General features: G+C 49.9%; 1 protein-coding gene across 1 annotated transcript in view; it reads right to left on the bottom strand.

Moving 5' to 3' along the window:
* Nucleotides 1-17739, bottom strand: part of PSD2 (pleckstrin and Sec7 domain containing 2) — a 45949-nt gene that overhangs the window by 12580 nt on the left and 15630 nt on the right. Inside the window, 5 exon segments of the mRNA XM_009322285.1 lie at nt 80-270; nt 3856-3899; nt 5040-5129; nt 13086-13144; nt 17446-17558. Coding sequence (XP_009320560.1) covers nt 80-270; nt 3856-3899; nt 5040-5129; nt 13086-13144; nt 17446-17558 — 497 coding nt within the window.

Below are 17739 nucleotides of genomic sequence, written 5' to 3'. Positions count from 1 at the left end.
CAGGAGAGCCAGGGAGAAGGCTAGGGCAAGGCTCTGATACTGCCTGGGGCACATCTCCTCCTGTCCCGTTAACACGTACTTCTCTTCCCATCCATGTCTGCATGGGTTTTACGCGTGAGGACACCGTGCTTGTAGGTGACTGCATTCAGTGCTTGGGGGATGTCCAGGAAGGGGTTGCTGCTGTCAACAATCCTTGTCACTTTCTTCGCACTGGCTCCGAATTTGTCATCTACCAGCTCCGAGAGTGATTTCCTCAACTCGTCCTCATCACTTGGAAACAAAGTCAGAGAAGAGATTGAGTGGAGGACATGTGGGTTGGGTCACAGTGTGCCCTGTCTGCTTTGGTTTTAAAGAGAGTTATTTATTACAAGACTAGTCAGAGAAAGAAAATGAGAGGAGACGCAGGGACTGTAACACGCAGAGTGTGCCAATGGTGGTGATCTGGACACAGCTGGGAGGAGCATGGGTGGCAGGTAACTGTCCCAGTGGTCCCACTGTGAAGTTACTCAGAACAGGTAAGGGAATGGGCGCTTGTCTGAACACCAGGAAACTGCAGACACACCATTGCTGAGGACTACAAGCATTTCACAGGGAGAGCCTCCAATTCTGTGCCCTAAAATCAGAGCTTAAGGAGGTCTTTTGCTGAAGACCAGGTATCACTGGGGTTTCTCAACCTAAGAGGCAGCCCCTGCAGCCTCCTAGATACTGAAGGGGCTTGAGGAACATCCTTTGCATCTCTGAGGAACAAAAGCTCTGCAGACATTAGGGAGATGGGCCACTTGATCAAAAAACCACAAACCCTGGAATAGGTTATACGTCAGCTCCCCATTTGCGTCCTCAGGGGGGGCCAGCAGAGAGCAAGAAATGCTGGTCATTTCTATAAAAAATGCTTCTCCTCAGAGATGTCCTGGTCCTGGACCCTGGACAGCAAGGGCTAAGCAGCTTAGGGAAGCATCCACTGACTCCACCAAGCCTGCCTCTTCCTGTTTGGAGTAAAACCTACTCTGGCACATAGAAACTAGAACTTTATGGGAAGTGATATTTCCCAGTGTCCCTGGGACATTAAGGAGGGAGAGCAAACAGGGAATTTCTGCCCTGTGTGATACATGTCAATGTCTAAATGGTATGAGTGGTCACCTTAGGTTGCAGATTAGATTGGGACCAAACCTCAGCTGAGGAGTGACCCAGGGATGAATCCGCTAGCTGGGATGTGAGCAGTAAAATACCACACTTCCCCACCTGCAGCAAGTAGATGGCCAAAGCATCAGACACCTCTTGGAAGAGAAGGATGATTTCTCAGCCCTCAGCACCCACAGGAGTCCTGGGGCTTAGGTAGAGCCCAGACACTACGCCTGGGTGGGGAGTTAGTGGGGCTCAGTTCTCCGAGCTGCACCAGAGGGACCCCTCTGAGCTCCTGCTTGCTGCTGGGATGGTGGTCGTATACCTGCCTGTCCGGTTGGGCTTTGTGAACAAGGGCATTTCATTCCCTGGGATGGACAAGGGCAGAAGGCAGAGGCAAGCAGGGAGAAGAGGGCCTTGCCTGGGCAAGGTTACGACTCAGTGCCACGTCTCTGAAAGAAAACCAGGTACCCCATGTCAGGGAGCGTCTGTCCCACAGCAGAGGAGCTGAGAGGTCTCTCGTGTTGCAGCCTGTCCGTCTGCAACCAAGCAGGACACCCTGCAGCAAGGCAGGTCCCAGGCCAGTGTGGGGTGAACGAGGGGGTGCAAGGATACAAGCACGGTGGGTGGAGGAGGGCAGGAGGGGAGCTAGATGCTGCTGCTGACTGGAGCTGCACCGCTGCAGCGGGACCCCAGGGCGCTGACATCCCTCGGATGTGCCTGAGACAGGGAGCGTGTGCTGGCAGGCATTGTGTAGCCACTGCCCACATCCAGCCAGCAGATGCACTTCTGCTGAACTCCTCTTACGTAAACCGTCCCACCAGCACCTTCTGCGGAGCTACAGAGCTCCCTCTCGCGACTACGTCCACCCACCGACCCGGCCGCTGCTGCAGAGCTGGCATTGCTTGCTTTCCTCTCACACAGATGCCATGCAAGATTATTTTTAAAGTGAAATCGATGCTACATGACCCGCTAAGAAACCACTGCCCTTCCAGGGCCACCGGCTGGCTGTGTCCCTCCCCAAGGAGACACCGGTCCACAGCGAGCACTGCTGGCATCGGGGCATGGCTGGCAATGGAGGCTCCTGATTTGCAAAGCTTGACCTAGGTAGCTGGGGAGGGAGGTAGGACCAAACCATTTCCAGACACTTTTCTGGACAGGACAATACAAGGAGAAGAGCAGGTGATGGAGCTAATGGCCCAGAAGGTCCTGCTCTGTCCCACGATCCTCTGGAGACAAGAGAGGTCTAAGGCTAAGGAGGAGGAGAGGAGAGGAGAGGAGAGGAGAGGAGAGGAGAGAGAAACATCCACTGTGTTAGCTTAAGGCCCCAGGTCTGTCATGGGCTTCCCCACAGCAGCGGTGGGGAGGTGTTGGGGCTGGGGAGCACAGCGCACCCCTCACTGAGGGTCCTGGCCTGTGCTCTGGGCAGGGGCTGGGTGGCAGAGCAGAGGAAGAAGGGCTGAGGAAGGTGCTGCGTGAATCTGTCATGGAGGCCACCATGCTAGCTGTTCCCAGACTTCTTTCAGGGTAACAAATGACGACCTGGAGGAGGAGACAGAGTGCATCTCATCGAGTTTGTGGATGATGTAAAAATGAGAGGTACAGTGCCACTGCTCAGAGGGACAGGAGCCTCACTAAATGCAGCACCCCAGTACTGCACTGGGGGGGAGTGGTCCTGCAGAAGGGTTGGCCGGGGCTGACTGTCTGGGGAGCAACTCTGCAGAAAAGGCCCTGGGGCTCCTGGTGAACAGCAGGATGAACAGGAGCCAGCCGGTGTGTCCTGGCAGAAACAGAGGCCAAGAGCACTCTGGGCTGTCTAACAGCGGCACAGTGAGGAGGCTAAGAGAAGTGATCATCCTCCTCTACTCGGCACTCATTACATCATCTCTGGGCCTACAACACAGGAAAGGGCATCAACAAGGTGGAGAGGGTTCACAGAGGCCACCAAGATGCCTGGGGGCTGGAGCACTTGCAGTGTAAGAAGTGACTAGGGAACTGGACTTGTTCAACCTAGAGAAGACATGGCTTTGGGGGAACCTCACGGCAGCCTTCCAATATGTGTGAGGAGGTTATCGAGGGGACAAAGCCAGGCTCTGCACTATGGTGCATGGCAGGAGGACAAGAGACAGTGGGCATAAGTCAAAACAACAGCAGTTTCAAATGGATAAGAAAAAAATGTCACTCTCAGGATTATTAAGCATTTGTTCATGAATCCAGAGGGGCTGTGGGTTCTGTATCCTTGGAAGTTTTCAGGATCAGACTGAACAAAGCCCTGAGCATCCTGGTCTGAATTCAATGTTGACCATACTTTGAGGAGGAAGCTGGACTGGAGATCTCGTAAGGTCCCTTCCCACCTGAGTGATTCGATACTATTTCCAGAAGAAACCATGTGGAGGAGATGGAAAGTCTCAGTGACCAAAATAACCCCAGATCTTGAGCTCCCTGTGCAAAGACCTCTGAAGCACCTGGAGAGGGACCAGCATTTTATAGGTGTAATAGTAAACAGAGGGCATTCCTTTCCTTTAGATCATGCCTGTGGACCCTGTGTCCACGGACTGCCACCAACCTCCCCGTCTGCTTTTGTGTCTAAGCTATAAATAAACCCAGCTTGCCTACAGAAGGGACTTCAGTGCTTAACAGCTTGGCAGGAAATGTTCTGGGGCTAAAAACATGACTCAAGACCTGTCAGCTACTTTGAAAGACACACTATCTCTCAAATGCTTAACATATACTTACATGGCCCACTCCAGCTTCTCATTCTTGATAGAGTTATATAGTGTCTGAAACAAGAACATGGTATTAGCTGTGTCTCTCATGGAAGACATGTCTGGGTTGTGGAGACCACCTCCTTCACACCCTGTCTGTGTTCTTGGAGACATACCTTCCTTGCTGAACTGTCCTGGAGAAGTATTCACCAGCGAGCAGGACAACTGCTGTCCTGCTAGACCCTTTTTTGTCTATGTGCCACGATAGGTATTGGACTGGACATACCAGCCGCAGAGGGGTCTGGCAGCCAGCCTTGCTCAGGAGCCTGTATATGACATTATCGACTGATTCTGGGTGCTGTGCCTGTGTTGAGTGAATCCTGGCCTACACAAAGATGGTAGAAGACTCTGGGGTATGCCAAGACACCTTCAGTGTCTCGACTAGGGGAAAGGGACAGTGGAGGCTTGAACGCTGCCCTGAGAAGCAGGGGAGGGATGAATGACCTTGGGGATCAGCTTTTTCAGTTCCTCCTGTGCAAAATTCCAGTGGCTTCCCTGGGGCACTGGGAAAGAAGCCGGAATGGGCTAGGAAAGCAGAATGTGGAGGTGGCCGTGACCATACGGAGGGGTGGGGTAGGGTGAGGTCTGCTGGGAGGCGGGGATGTCATTTACAGCATGATGTGACACCCCTCATGTGGCACTGGTCATTTCAACCTCCTTCCATACAGCAAAATCCAGGTCAGGCTGCTGGACCTGCAGCAGGTTCAGACAACAGTGGTGGTGTTAAACCACGTGGAAGGAGAAAATACTCACTTTGGGGTGTTTAACCAATATCCCATGGTACCGAACTAGTTGTGTTGGAGCACTACATCTAATTACATGGAAGTGAAGGCAGAGAAAAAGTATCAGTGCCAGATGGTCATATTTTGGGGTGGAGGGTACCTTGTTCTGTGCATTGTCTGGTGCATCACAGAGCTACCGTGGGGGAGAGGGATGCCTGGTATGCTCTGAAGGCAGATATGCCACAAATCTGGTTAAAACACCACCAGGGAAGAGACCTCTGGTGGCTCACTGCAAGTTAGCAGAAGCTATCCATGTGGGTTACAATTCTTCTAATGAAACAACTGTGCACTGGAAAATGCTGATTCAAGGACTCAGAGCGTCCCAGCAGGACTAGGTGGCACTACAATAATAATGACAGTATCCCACTGTTACCTTCAGCAAATCCTTTGCAAAGTCCTTCCCATCGTTCAGCCCATCCAGGTTTGCTATGAACTGTTGACACGACATCTTTTTGCCAATATTCTGTAAAGCAAAGAAGCAGCTCATTAAACTTCTGGAGAGTTTTTATTTTAATCAGAGTGTCTTTTAAAGAACAATTTTATATGTAGTGGTGAAGCCTGGGTTCGCCCCAAGAGCTCAAAGCTGAAAGGTCTTCTGCTCCGATTTTCTATTGGGCTCTTTGCTTTATTTGCTCATGCCAGCACCCAAACGTTTCAAATGACCTCTTTTTTTTTAACGGTGGACATAAAACACCTGAAAATAACCTCTCCAGCTCTTGCTCCAAACTTTCTAAGTGTTCTCACCTCTGGTCTCCAGGTTGGTCCTGGTACAGGGCCTGTGTCTCAAAACTGAAGACAAGCACTCAGACTGCCTTGAAATTGCAACGCCTGGATGCGTCTCCAAGCCTGCTGTGTGTGAAATTGTGCGAGCATGCAGTGTCAGCATCTGAAGACAGCCAGCATTGGGCAATGACTCATCCTGCACGGAAACTGTCATTTTTGATTGCCATTGTGAAGAGAGATGATCCAGCTACTGGTACTGCATGAACTTGAGTGCTGTGGCATGTGAGGGCAATACATGTACACCGAGAGAATCTCACAACCTGGAACACACTCATCAACAACTAATGCCAAGACTATTTGGTGCTGACGCTGCCAGGTCATCTGGTATCCCTGATATCAGTCTGTAGCATCCGTCTTCCCAAACCCTTTAGCCCTCACCATAGCCAGGTGAGTTCACTTTCTCAGCCTGGAAGGGTTGAGGGGCTGGAGGCAGGCAGCCTTTTTCCAAGCCTCCCCCTGAAATCCTACCTCTCCAAAGGACTGGAGCAGAGGTGTGGAGGAGTCAGTGGGAACTGTAGGGTTCAGAAAAAGGAGTCTGATACCACAAAGGAAAGATAGGTGTCTCCAGTGCCATGTCGTATTGCAGCCTTCGCACCCTGGAGTGAAGTCCCCAAGGACAGACCCTGTGGTGACATCACATGGAGTGGACAATGGAGTTAGGAGAGCACAAGCCGCCACCAGCGGTCCTAAGGATCCTAACAGCACTGACACTGGGTGGGCTTTGCATCAAGGTATCGACAGGGTGGCCATCTAGGAGGACCTGGGAGGATGGCCAAGAACAGCAGAGCCAGGACCCTGCTTAGGGACTCAGTGAGGAAGAAGAAGGGCCTCACTGGGTCACTGGGAGGGGAAGAAGCTGCAGCAGATTATATAGGAGGTGCCCTGCAGGGCAAGATGTGTCCTCTGTGCAAGAAAATAACCTCTTGAAAGAGACTGACAGCAGAAACCCCTGCCCACAAACATACACAACAGATGACCTGGAGGCTTCTCCCCAAGTGAAAGCATCAGCAATCTCTTTGGCTGCACAGGGAGCCAGCGCTGCCTTTAAGCAGCTCTGTCTGATACTCTTAATTATGCCTCCTGTCGGTGCCAGCTCCAGATGAGCTGGCACCCTTGAGAGATCAAGAAAAAGAGGAATAAAGCACTGTTACAAATCTGCAGTGCCTGGGGACACGGTGCTGCACAACATGAGGCTTAGCCATCTTTGCTTTCTCACAGGGGAGCCCCACAGCTGATGCCCATAACTGGACCCCATAGGAAGAGGCTACTGCCAGCTAGTGCTCAGTGGGTACACTAGCCGCAGGAGGGCTGTGGGGAATCCTGCAGACATACTAGTTTTTTTCGGCAGAGGGAAGAGAGATTTGTGTACTTGCTGGCTGGTGAATTACAGCCAAAAAAAAAAAAAAAAAAAAAAAGCCAGCAGCACAATGGCATGTGGATGGAGAAAGGAAGGAGGGTGAGAGAGCGCATAAAAATAATGCAGCAACAAACCCCCACGAGGGAGGGAGTTTGGAGGTGAGGTAGGTATGTTGCCTGAGACCTTGAGGGACCAAATTACTTTGCACAGAGAGAAGGTGACTACTTCTACCCCTGCCTTGAGGCAGGAAAGCAGAGCGCACAGCACAGGTCTTTCTGCCTGCAGTGATCCAGCAATGGATGCAGAGGCCAACACATTTTAGGAAGTGAGTGGATACAGTGAGATAAAGTGGCAAAAGTTACCAGCCTCGCAGGCCCTTCCTTGGGTTTCTCGCATATTGCGTCCAGGACATATATTAATCCCAGGGGATGGCTTCTTTTTTATTCTGTGATCTGTCTCTTTCTCTTGTGCAAGAAGATCTCTGAGCTCAAACTGAGACAGCAGCCACGCTGTGGAAAAGCAGCTAATTGCTGAGCAATTGAGAAGGATGAAAACATACACTTTCTCTGACTACCAGAAGAGGTGATGAGAAAGCTCCAGCAAGGATGCTCATACTGTGAATCAGCTTGTTGGACAAGGTTCTCGAAGAACTGCAGAGTCAGGGGCAGGATTCAGGCTGCCTGTCAGTAGGATTGAGCACAGGATGCTGGGGTGGCTCAGATGCAATACAACCTCAAGTCAACAATACCTTAACATTTTAGCTTGCTGCTTTGAGAAATGGGCTAGAGCCAGCCACTCAAATACAAAGCCCTGCAAGTGCCTCCAACTCAACACCAGCTGAATAGAGAAAACAAAAAAACACTCCAGGACATGGACTTCGCAGCTTCACTTGATCAACACTTGCAAAGAAACAGTTCTGTGATCACAAGTGCCTCATTACCAATGGCACCAGCACCAGGGAATGCCTGAGCTTTCGCACACTGCAACAGTATTTAGCAAGTATGGGGAATCCCAGGAACAACTCTGGAAAGGGCCACTATGAGGGCACAGTGGGACACAGTAGGCCATCTTGCTGATTCAGCAAGATCATCCCATGTGGACATAATCTTCAGGGGACTGTATCTGCACACTCAAAGCTCAGTGTTCAGATGTTCTATGTCCCTTGCTGAACTGGGATCTCTGGGTAGGGAGATGTATCTTCATTTCTGGCCAGCCACACGGATGGGGGCATTTTGCTTTTTTGTGGTGCATCAGTCACTTACCAGCAATAGAACAAGCCAGCGAGGCTGCTTCACAGCCACACATAGCTACTATTCCTGATATGTTCCCCTGGCAGAAAAGAACTTCATCCCATCTTTGCTTGCTCCAGGCCATGCAGCAAAGCATGAGAAATCACTGCCAGACAATCAGCCAGCGCCATGGTGTGCTTGGATGGAGAGCGAGTGAGCAAACAGTGGATTAAATAGATGAGAAGGAATGGATAGTTAGATGAATGGGTACAGACAGTATGGGAATGGATGGACAGAGGTGGATGGGTGCAGACAGTGTATGAGAATGGAGAGATGCAGAGACAAGGTGCACGACAGTGGTTAGAGTGCATAAGAATAAATTAGGAAGGATGAGATTGATCTAATGGTGGGTAGACAGGGCTGATCCTGCCGTCCCATTGTTTCGTCCCAGTGTAACTCCCCTGTTTACAGTTTCCTCCTCTGGGCCTCAGCCATCTGCCTCTGAGCTGACTCACCCAAGATGATCGCAGACCATCTCCTGAAGTGTCTAGGATGCTCTATCCACCTCCAGAAGACTCTGGGCTGTAGCCTAGCATTCCTTGGCTGTTGCCAAGTCCCAGCATCAGGAGGCTGGGCCAGTGAGTATGGAGCTGGATCCTCACTGGTAAAAGTAGGTGCCATGTGAAAGCCCCAGGAGGAGAAGCAGGTTCTTGGGGGCCAGAGGCCGTGAAGGGTGGCTATCTGGGGTGCTCTCCCCAGCACTCCCTCTGTGAGGTGTTAAACCACTTGAGCTTCTGGGCTGAAGGTCCCAGGCATCAAACATCTCAGCTGCAAAGTGGTAAGTGGAGTACATCTCCTGTGAGCTCCCCAGCATGAGCATCATGCCCCTAGCAGTCCCTGCTTTTACTCAGGCTCTTTTGACCTCTCCCAAATACTCATCTTCAGAGGAAAAAACCCAAACCACTACATTTATGCTTCATCATGAAGTGAGGGTCATTGGTCTGAGTGGACCAAGGGATCTGGTAGTGGATGTGTTCTAGGCTGCAGAAACAAAATCACCCCACTGCAGGAAACAAACCCGCAAACTTTGGGTACCAATGACCCCTGGGCCACGCAAAGCTGTTGTGGGCAGACTGATGTCACTGCAGGTGATGCCAGTGGCTGCTCAGATCTCAGAGCTCTTCAGCTGTCCCAGTGCTACTAACAGCGATATTGCTAACACCAAACCATAAGCTTGGTGTAAGGAGAATATCACAGGATTTGTAAGATTAATAGCGATCGACATGTGGAGTTAGGAGCTGCCAGGGATCCCATTTCAAGCTTTGTTCAGTGGCCATGAGAGCTGCTGGCCTGCTTTTTAAACAAACGCTAAAGCTTGTCACATTACAATGTGACTCCAGAAGCTGGGCTTTGCTAAAGTTCCAAAATGCAACCATGAGTGCTGGTGATGCATAGGTGTTGAGTTCATAGAATCATAGAATAGTTTGGGTTGGAAGGGACTTCTAAAGGTCATCTAGTCCAACCCCCCTGCCGTGGGCAGGGACATCTTCAACTAGATCAGGTCGCTCAGAGCCCCGTCCAACCTGACCTGGAATGTTTCCAGGGATGGGGCATCCACCACCTCTCTGGGCAACCCGTGCCAGTGCTTCACCACCCTCAGCATTAAAAATTTCTTCCCTAGATCTAGTCTAACTCTACCCTCCTTTTGTTTAAAGCCGTTCCCCCTTGCCCTGTCGCAACAGGCCCTGCTAAAAAGTTTGCCACCATCTTTTTTATAAGCCCCCTTTAAGTACTGACAGGCTGCAATAAGGTCTCCCCAAAGCCTTCTCTTCTCTAGGCTGAACAACCCCAACTCTCTCAGCCTTTCTTCATAGGAGAGGTGTTCCATCCCCCTGATCATTTTCATGGCCCTCTTCTGGACCCGCTCCAACAGGTCTGTGTCTTTCTTATGCTGAGGGCTCCAGAGTTGTCACTGTCCTTCCATGGCCAGCAGTTCTGAACAAGGAGGGATAACATTAACGGTTGAAAAGGAGACATCCCAAAGCTTTGTCTCCAAGGGGCAGAGATGGAGCAGAGGAGTACTTTGTCATAAGATCTCCTGGAGCTCAAACAGCACCAGCAGAGCAAGGTAGAGAGTTGCAACAACCTGGATTATACTACAAGGCTTGTAGCATTTGTTGGTGACTGCTGGCTTTTAAACACCAACTCCAGGTGATTCTATGAAAATGGAGTGTCTCATTTTAAAGATTGTAAGTTTTCTGGACAGTTTGGAAACGGGGTCTGAGTGCACCTGTGGTAAAAAATCAACAGTACTAAGGCAAAATTCCAATGTGGCCAGGTGCAAATCTCATGTTTTAAAGCCAGTCTCATTACTTTTAAGCCTGGACTCAGTATATGAGATGGTCACTGCTGGAATGGTGAACTAGCCCATTCTAGAGACACCGCTGCAGGGAATTGCCCCTTTACAGAGACACATCAACCACCCTTTCCTAACCAAAAGACTTTCCCATTCCATGGCAATGCACAGTAAAACACTGAAACACACACACACACAATATTAAAAAAGGAAATAATAAAATAAAAAGTGATATGCAATATCATGACAGCATCTTTAACAAAAAGGGGTGAGAGATCAAGTCACACAATCCCAGGTACACTGCAGTTTATGGAGGTTTCTTGACACAAGGAGAATTTCATGTGATGCATATCAGCTGCTAATGGGTTGCTAAGTAGTGAAGGACACTGCACAACCACTTAGGAATCCAGACAAACAAAAATCCTTTTTTTTTTTAAACACAGAAAAAAACAAGTCAAATGCCAGTGCTTTAAAGCAAAACACTAGAATGACTGCACTTACCACCTGGTAAAGGGTTAAAGAGCAGAAAGAGAGGTTCCAGGAGCAGAAGGAAGAAAAAAAAAAGGAGGAGAAGGAGAAGAAGAAATTAATGTTACACATGCGGAAAAATAAAGAAAAGATTTTTCAAAGAAAAGCTCAGGCATTTCTACACCTGGTCAAAAGAAAGCTATTTTTTCTTTGCCTAGATAGCATGAGAACATTTCTTCTTACCAGGCCTCCTAGCCAGCTTGTCAATGAAAAATAGAAATAGTAAGGTTTTGGAGGTTTAGGGGTTTTTTTGGCCTTTTCAATAATTTCTATCTTCCCAGAGACATATTTTTGATTTTTTTTTAATTAAAAAAACTAGACAAAATAAGATTATTTTGGAGTGAAGTTGCATAGTTTGCCTTCTGCCACAACGCTGCTTTTGCTGTTGCAGGAAATGCTTTGATGAAAATATTTCCTTGGCTCCAACCATTTCGGCTCAAGGATGAATGCTGTGTGAGACCCTCCTAGAAGCCGTCCCCACTGCGATCCCACCGGGCGCAGAGACACTTTGCCTAGACACGTCACTGGCAGCCGTGTGGGTGAGAATGGACCCAGTGGCCAGTGTAACGTTGGTCATAGGCTGCCTGTTCCCCAAAGGATGAGGCTGCAGCAGCTGTAACCAGCTTGGTGCAGGCCACAGTGCACATCTGGAAAGGATGGTCTTGCTGAGACCAGTAATTCCCTTCACTGACTGCTGTGTTCAAACCTTGCCACTGTCATGAAGGCAGTATCTGTGCTGTAATGATGGGGAGGGTCTCCCAGGTGGACTGTCAGGATGGCACCGGTGAAGCTGGTGGCCTTTGCATCTTTGCCATCGTAAGTGAAGAGCACTCATGTAGTGTCCTCTTCCCACCCCCACAGAAAAAGGCTCCTCTCAAAGGTGATGATCAACCAGTATGCAAAAAAAGAGCTAGGTTATGGCCTACTGTCCCCTCATTAACAGGCTAGTGAAGAGAAAATCAGGGCAAGTCTCTGCAGATGCACAACAAATTGTTACCAGCTGGAGGCAGAAGAGGACTCTGATGATACAGCTTGGAAGTCATGGGACTGTGGGGCAAGAAAAAGGGTGTGTAGGTTTCACATGCACAGGCTACTATAACAAGCCATCTGTCCCCCCATGCCCCCTCCATCTTCACACAAGTTCTGGGAAGTCTGTGGCTCCAGGTCTGAGCTCTCAGAGGGGCCATGAAAGAAGGTACTTCGGTGACCCGAGACTTGAGAAGCCCCTCTACCCGTGTAAAGGGGGCACAGCCCCCTGAGGCTCACAGCCATGCTCTATGCCTGCGCCATAAGGCTGGAGAGCAGGGAGGAAATCTGGGTCAATGGTGCCTACAGCCTTCCACAGCACTGAGCAGGGCGCAGAGTCCATGCATGCTCCCAGATGTACGCCACAGCAGGGGTCTCCAAGGATACACAATGTCCCAGTGCTGTCCCCTATGCCCAGTCCCATCTCCCCTCTGCAGTTATTTTTCCTCGTACTCCGCTCTCCTCTCTACACTCTGGTTGACCTTTTAGGAACAAATCCAACCTATGCCGCCTGAAAGAGCCTCTAAAAGGAAACAGCCTCTGCTGTTTTTCCAACCACACCTTTGGGCACTGAGCTCTGCTCACCCTGCTCTTTGTCCAGAGGCCTCTCTGATATGAAACTCTCCAGTGTCTGTCTGTTACATCTTGGGGGAAAAGGAACAGCTGGGACTTACTTCGTGTTTTGGGAAGGAAAGATCAAATCTAGACCTGTATGAAACTACTGACTCCCTTGCAGCAGTTTCTGGGATGAGGGGAGCCTCAGGTGTCTGCACCACGAGAAATAGCAGCACAATGGTGCTGCTGTTTGACAGCTTCACAGAGACTGGTAGTGAAGACCTCTCCATGAGAGCTCCTGGGACAGGTCTGACGCATACAACAGGTCCTGGGAAGAAAGCTGCGTTGCCTGTGCCCGTATAAGATAACTGATGTCAGCAGGAGATATGCCTTTGGCTTGAGTGTGGAGTGACACTAAGAGGACTGTCCCCAGGTCTGGGCCTGGCACCCAAAATTCCCCCTGGAGCTGGTCAGAGTATTCTCTGCCAACTTATGTCGATTTTCCAGCAACACATCCTGCATAAGGGGACAGAACTCTATACTGGGAAGGAAAAAAGGAAGGATGCATCTCTGAGTACTACTTACGTGGCCGTGAAGGTCTGTGTTTAGCAGCATCAGGGCACAGGTGAGCGTATGAATCCCATCTGAAACACACAACAGTCAGGTGGCTATGATTACTCCCCTTCCCATGCGGTTTCGATGTTCGCTGTCTTGGCAGTCCACCCATTGCAAAACCAAGGCTAGTTGCTATGTCTGGGGACTTTAAAGAATATGTGTTTCTTTCAACTGCACAAGACAGTTTAAAAAAAAAAAAAAATCCTCTTTTCCTTCAAACTTTACCTTTTCCTGAAATGATCACCAGGTAATTGGCTTTAAAGCAGTTTTGTCAATGGCTTTCTAAAGACCAGACTTTCCACTGAGTCTTCCTCCATATCCATTTTGTGGCAATGCCATTGCAGAATGGGGCAGAGACCGTGGAAACAGAGCTAGTTTCCCCCAGTTGATCACAGTCACCTCAGGGGTTTATCCTGAGGACTTTAGCCATCATTCCCAGGCAGCCTGTAAGCTCTTGAGTTGTTCAACAAACATTATTACTACAAATGAGTGCAGCTTTTTTGGCTCTCTGACAATAAAACTCACACGAAGGTTCCCTTCCATTTGAGACAGCACAGCACCCTCTTCTGTACCAGGTAGCCTGGCGGCTTCCTGTTATTTCAAAACTATGCTGTGTCCTGAAGCTGTTCAAGGTCAAGAGACTAGTCTCCACACATCACCTCACAACAGTGAGATGCAAATGCACACTGGCACATGAACTGGTCCTTGCAAGGACCTCACAAAAGAGCTAGAGAGCACCAGGAGGGAGGCAGGGGCAGAAATACTACAGCCTTGGTCTTTGGCCCTGCTCTTGGCCTGAGTTGGTGTGCTCACACAGACGGGCTGCTCCACAGACCAAGCCAGACGTGACATGATGCTCCTGTCTTATTTCCCTTGTGCATGCTGCTCTGTGAATTGATGCCCTAGGGTCAGGCTGTGACTTACCCCCAGGCCTGGCTGGGGAAGTGACACTGGTCTTTTCATGTGGGGGTAGATGTGCAGTCACAGAGAGCCAGCTGTGGCCCGTCTCCATCCCGGTCAGCCACTAAACAAAGGCACCGTTTGTGTGGACTAATGACAAGCCCTGAGCACCCCATGTTCAAGGCCAAGCTCTAAACACTGCCAGGTAAAGGCAACGAAACACACGAGCCCAGGATGAAGGCAACTGAGCGCATGAGCTCACTTTCACAAGAAGCAGCTTTGGGCTTAGGACAATGTGCCTCCCCAGTGCATATTTTGGAGTCTCTGTGGGAGGTTCTGGGCTGACATCTTCACCTGGCTTTACTGTAGCACTTTGGTCAGGTAAATCATGTCCCACATGGCCCCAAGGTGGAGCTGGTGTCCCAAAACCTGCTATTCTCTTGCTGTTGCTTTGCTCAGCTGCATTCACTTTTTCTCTCGCCTCACACAGTGTCACAACACAACCATATCGTTCTTCCATGTCTGGGCTTCATCAGTGCAGGAAAGCACTAATAATGTGTCCAAGACACCACTCTCTTGGAGAAAAACCAGCCACCCCACTCAGTGGTCAGCAGGTCAGAGCTTCCACCACCCTCATCTGCAGCATCCCATCATACAGGCTGAAGTGACCCTTGGTGTTGCAACAGCCATGTCTCCATCAATGGAGGAGTTATTGAGTCAGCATGTAGCAATACCCTGAATTGTCTTAGAGGGCTTTAAGACCTTCTCAGCCACCTGATCATCTCCAGACAAAACTGCCTTGATTCTATCATGCCTCTATGCCAATAGACGATCACAGCCAGAGGTGTTTCTTTAGAAATCTAGATAAAACACAGTGGTTCAAATTTCATCTTGGTGGAACATCCTTTGCAAGTTTAGGCTGGGTGCAACAAGAAGGGACTGCTTCCTGAAGAAAGAGCTTGCAATAGCTCAAATTGCCACGCATCTAGTCCATGCTTTTGCAGTATCTGCAAAAGATGTGACCTGAAGGAGCCATTTTGCTTCCCTCCGTTGCATCAGCTTCAAGTAGTACTTGGATTACAATTGTATTTTTCAAGCCCCATTCAATTCCAGTACTGAGTGCAGCTCTGTCCTGCTTGGGACTCATTCAGTTTACATTTGGTCTGCAGTAAGTGGTCCTGCCCAGCCTTGTGAAATGTGCTGCCACCATCACAGGCAATGCTGTGGCCCTAAATGTTAATGAATAGGTCACGACAGCAGCAGCAGTAATGTGTTTCAGATCCAGTTTTCCTACTCTTAATAGTTCTGTACTGTTCAGGAGTGTAACATTTTTAAAAGAGGTCCTACCAGCAGCAGTGACATCTCCACCGAGGGCCATGCAGTTATGGAAGAGTTTAACTTTCTGGCTTCATTTGTGTTTGCATTAGCAGGCACCTTCTTGCAGAGTGTTCAGAACTGGGATTTAATTTCTCTTCTGAACAGTTGCTGTAGCGTGGCTCCATCAGCAGCTTTGTAACCCATGTTGCCATGGCAAAGCTTGCATTTTGTTTGACTAGTCACTGCCCTCCAAACACCCTCATGCTGAAGGGTGTGGGATGGAGTTGGAGATCTGACCCTCTGTGCTCCAGCTCAGCCTCCGCTCAAGTTGGTGTGTGCATGCCCTCACAGTGGGTGTTAGACACCTGAGGACCAGAAGGGGAGAAAGGGTCCCAAGACCCTTGTCTGTAGGAGTGGGGGTGGATGCAATATGGTTGGGGATCACTTCCAGGGGGAGGTGTTGAAGAGGGGTCAGGACTTGGCATTTCGGATATTTCAGCTGGGGACTGCTGCTGAAAATTCAGCCTGCAGCTTAATGTCTGCAGGTGGAGGACCCTTTGCAGGGGAAGGTCCTCTTTGGATCAGTGGGAGAGAACATCACGCAAACACAGGGAAAAGAAATCTAAACTTGTACTTTATTGGAATATCACTGATAAAAGCAAAGAGGTCATTCTGTTTTGAGAACAACTTGTGTCCAGTTAGCTTGGCACAGGGACGGGAGGGTTCAAGTGACACTAGGCACTGCTGCTATTTGGGAAGCCTGCAAGATGGAGACAAGCAGGAGCTCTAAGACACAAGTGGCATATTGCAGGCTGAAGGGATGGAGGAGGAATAACTGGCACTGCTGTCAGGTCAACAGCCTGATCTCCACCCATGGGGGCATTTCTAGATGCCTGTAAACAGGTGTGTAAACAGGCATTCATGTAAGTGCGAACACAGACATGCTCATGTCTGGACGTGTGCATGTGCACATGTGTACCAGGAATGACCTTTCCCATTTAAAAATGCCAGAAGCAACTATATCTGCTTAAAAAAAAAAACGAGGAGGGGCTGAAAGTAGCTAACAAAATCTGCAACTCCACTGAGCCCAGAATTTTACCCAGCTGTGCTTTCTCCTGCTGCAGTTGTAGATGCAAAGAACACAATGCCTGTGTGTGGCAAGCCAAGAGCATTCCTCAATCTGCATGGAAATATCTTCTTCCATTCAGTGGACAAGGTCTTGGGCTGAGCCAGCACCAGCCACTCATTTGCCCACTGCCAGCAACCACTTTGCAAGCCACAATTGCAGTAATTTGCAACCCCTGAGAACCACTCACCACCTCCCCTGGTGCTGGGCAAAGCATGGCCACTCATCCAGGCTACAGCTGAGGAGCTTGTTTTCAGCACAGCTCACGTGCACTTGAGAGGACAAGGCTTCCTGGGAGCCCACGCTCAGACCCTCAGATCCTGAGGGGACTCATCTGGCTCTCTTGGGTGATCTGTACAGCACCCGGTGTCCCCAGTCCCTCCCAGGGCAGGTGTCCTGGTTTCAGCAGGGATAGAGTTAATTTCCTTCCTAGCAGCTGGTACAGTGCTGTGTTTTGGATTTAGTATGAGAATAATGTTGATAACACACCCGATGTTTTAGTTGTTGCTCAGTAGTGCTTACACTAGTCAAGGACTTTTCAGCTTCCCATGCTCTGCCGACTGAGCAGGCTGGAGGCGCACAAGAAGCTGGGAGGGGGCACAGCCAAACTGGCCAAAGGGACATTCCATACCATGGGACGTCATGCTCAGTACATAAACTGGGGAAAGCTGGCCGGGGGGGCCGCTGCTCGGGGACTGGCTGGGCATCGGTCGGTGGGTGGTGAGCAATTGTACTGTGCATCACTTGCTTTGTATAGTCTTTTATCATTATTGTTATTATTGCTCAGTTGCCGGCTGAGGTTAAACCACGACGGCAGAGATAATCAGCAGGGCAGGATCCCAGAGAAAGGGAGAAGCTGCAGCCTTGCCTGCCCAGTGGGTGCTATTCAGATCCGGCTGTGGATGGCTGGTTTTACACTCAGACTCTGTGACACAGGTGCACTGTAAGTGTGCAATGGACACTAGAGCCAGGGAAAGAAAGCGGTACCTTCAGACGTGCTCTCCTCTGGGTTGCACTGGCAGTATCTCCGGGAGAAATGAATCAGCACCCGCTCCCGCTCTTGCGTCTCTCCCATCAGCGGGAATGCTTTCAAGAACGTCCTGCAAAGAGAAACTGATACTTAAAGATGTCATGGATTGATCTGCTGGGCAGCATCCATGCTAAGGAGGGAGATGGAAAGGGGGTCCTCAGAGCAGCTAGGAAGGCATTTGTCCTCCCCCCATCCTGCGCACGCCTGGGCATCTGCAGGTGCAATGCAAAAGGTGTCTATGGGGCCAGCTC

This window comes from Pygoscelis adeliae, unplaced genomic scaffold (assembly GCF_000699105.1).
Source record: "Pygoscelis adeliae isolate BGI_AS28 unplaced genomic scaffold, ASM69910v1 Scaffold514, whole genome shotgun sequence".
NCBI lineage: Eukaryota > Metazoa > Chordata > Aves > Sphenisciformes > Spheniscidae > Pygoscelis > Pygoscelis adeliae.
This window is presented reverse-complemented; position numbering and strand designations above follow the sequence as displayed.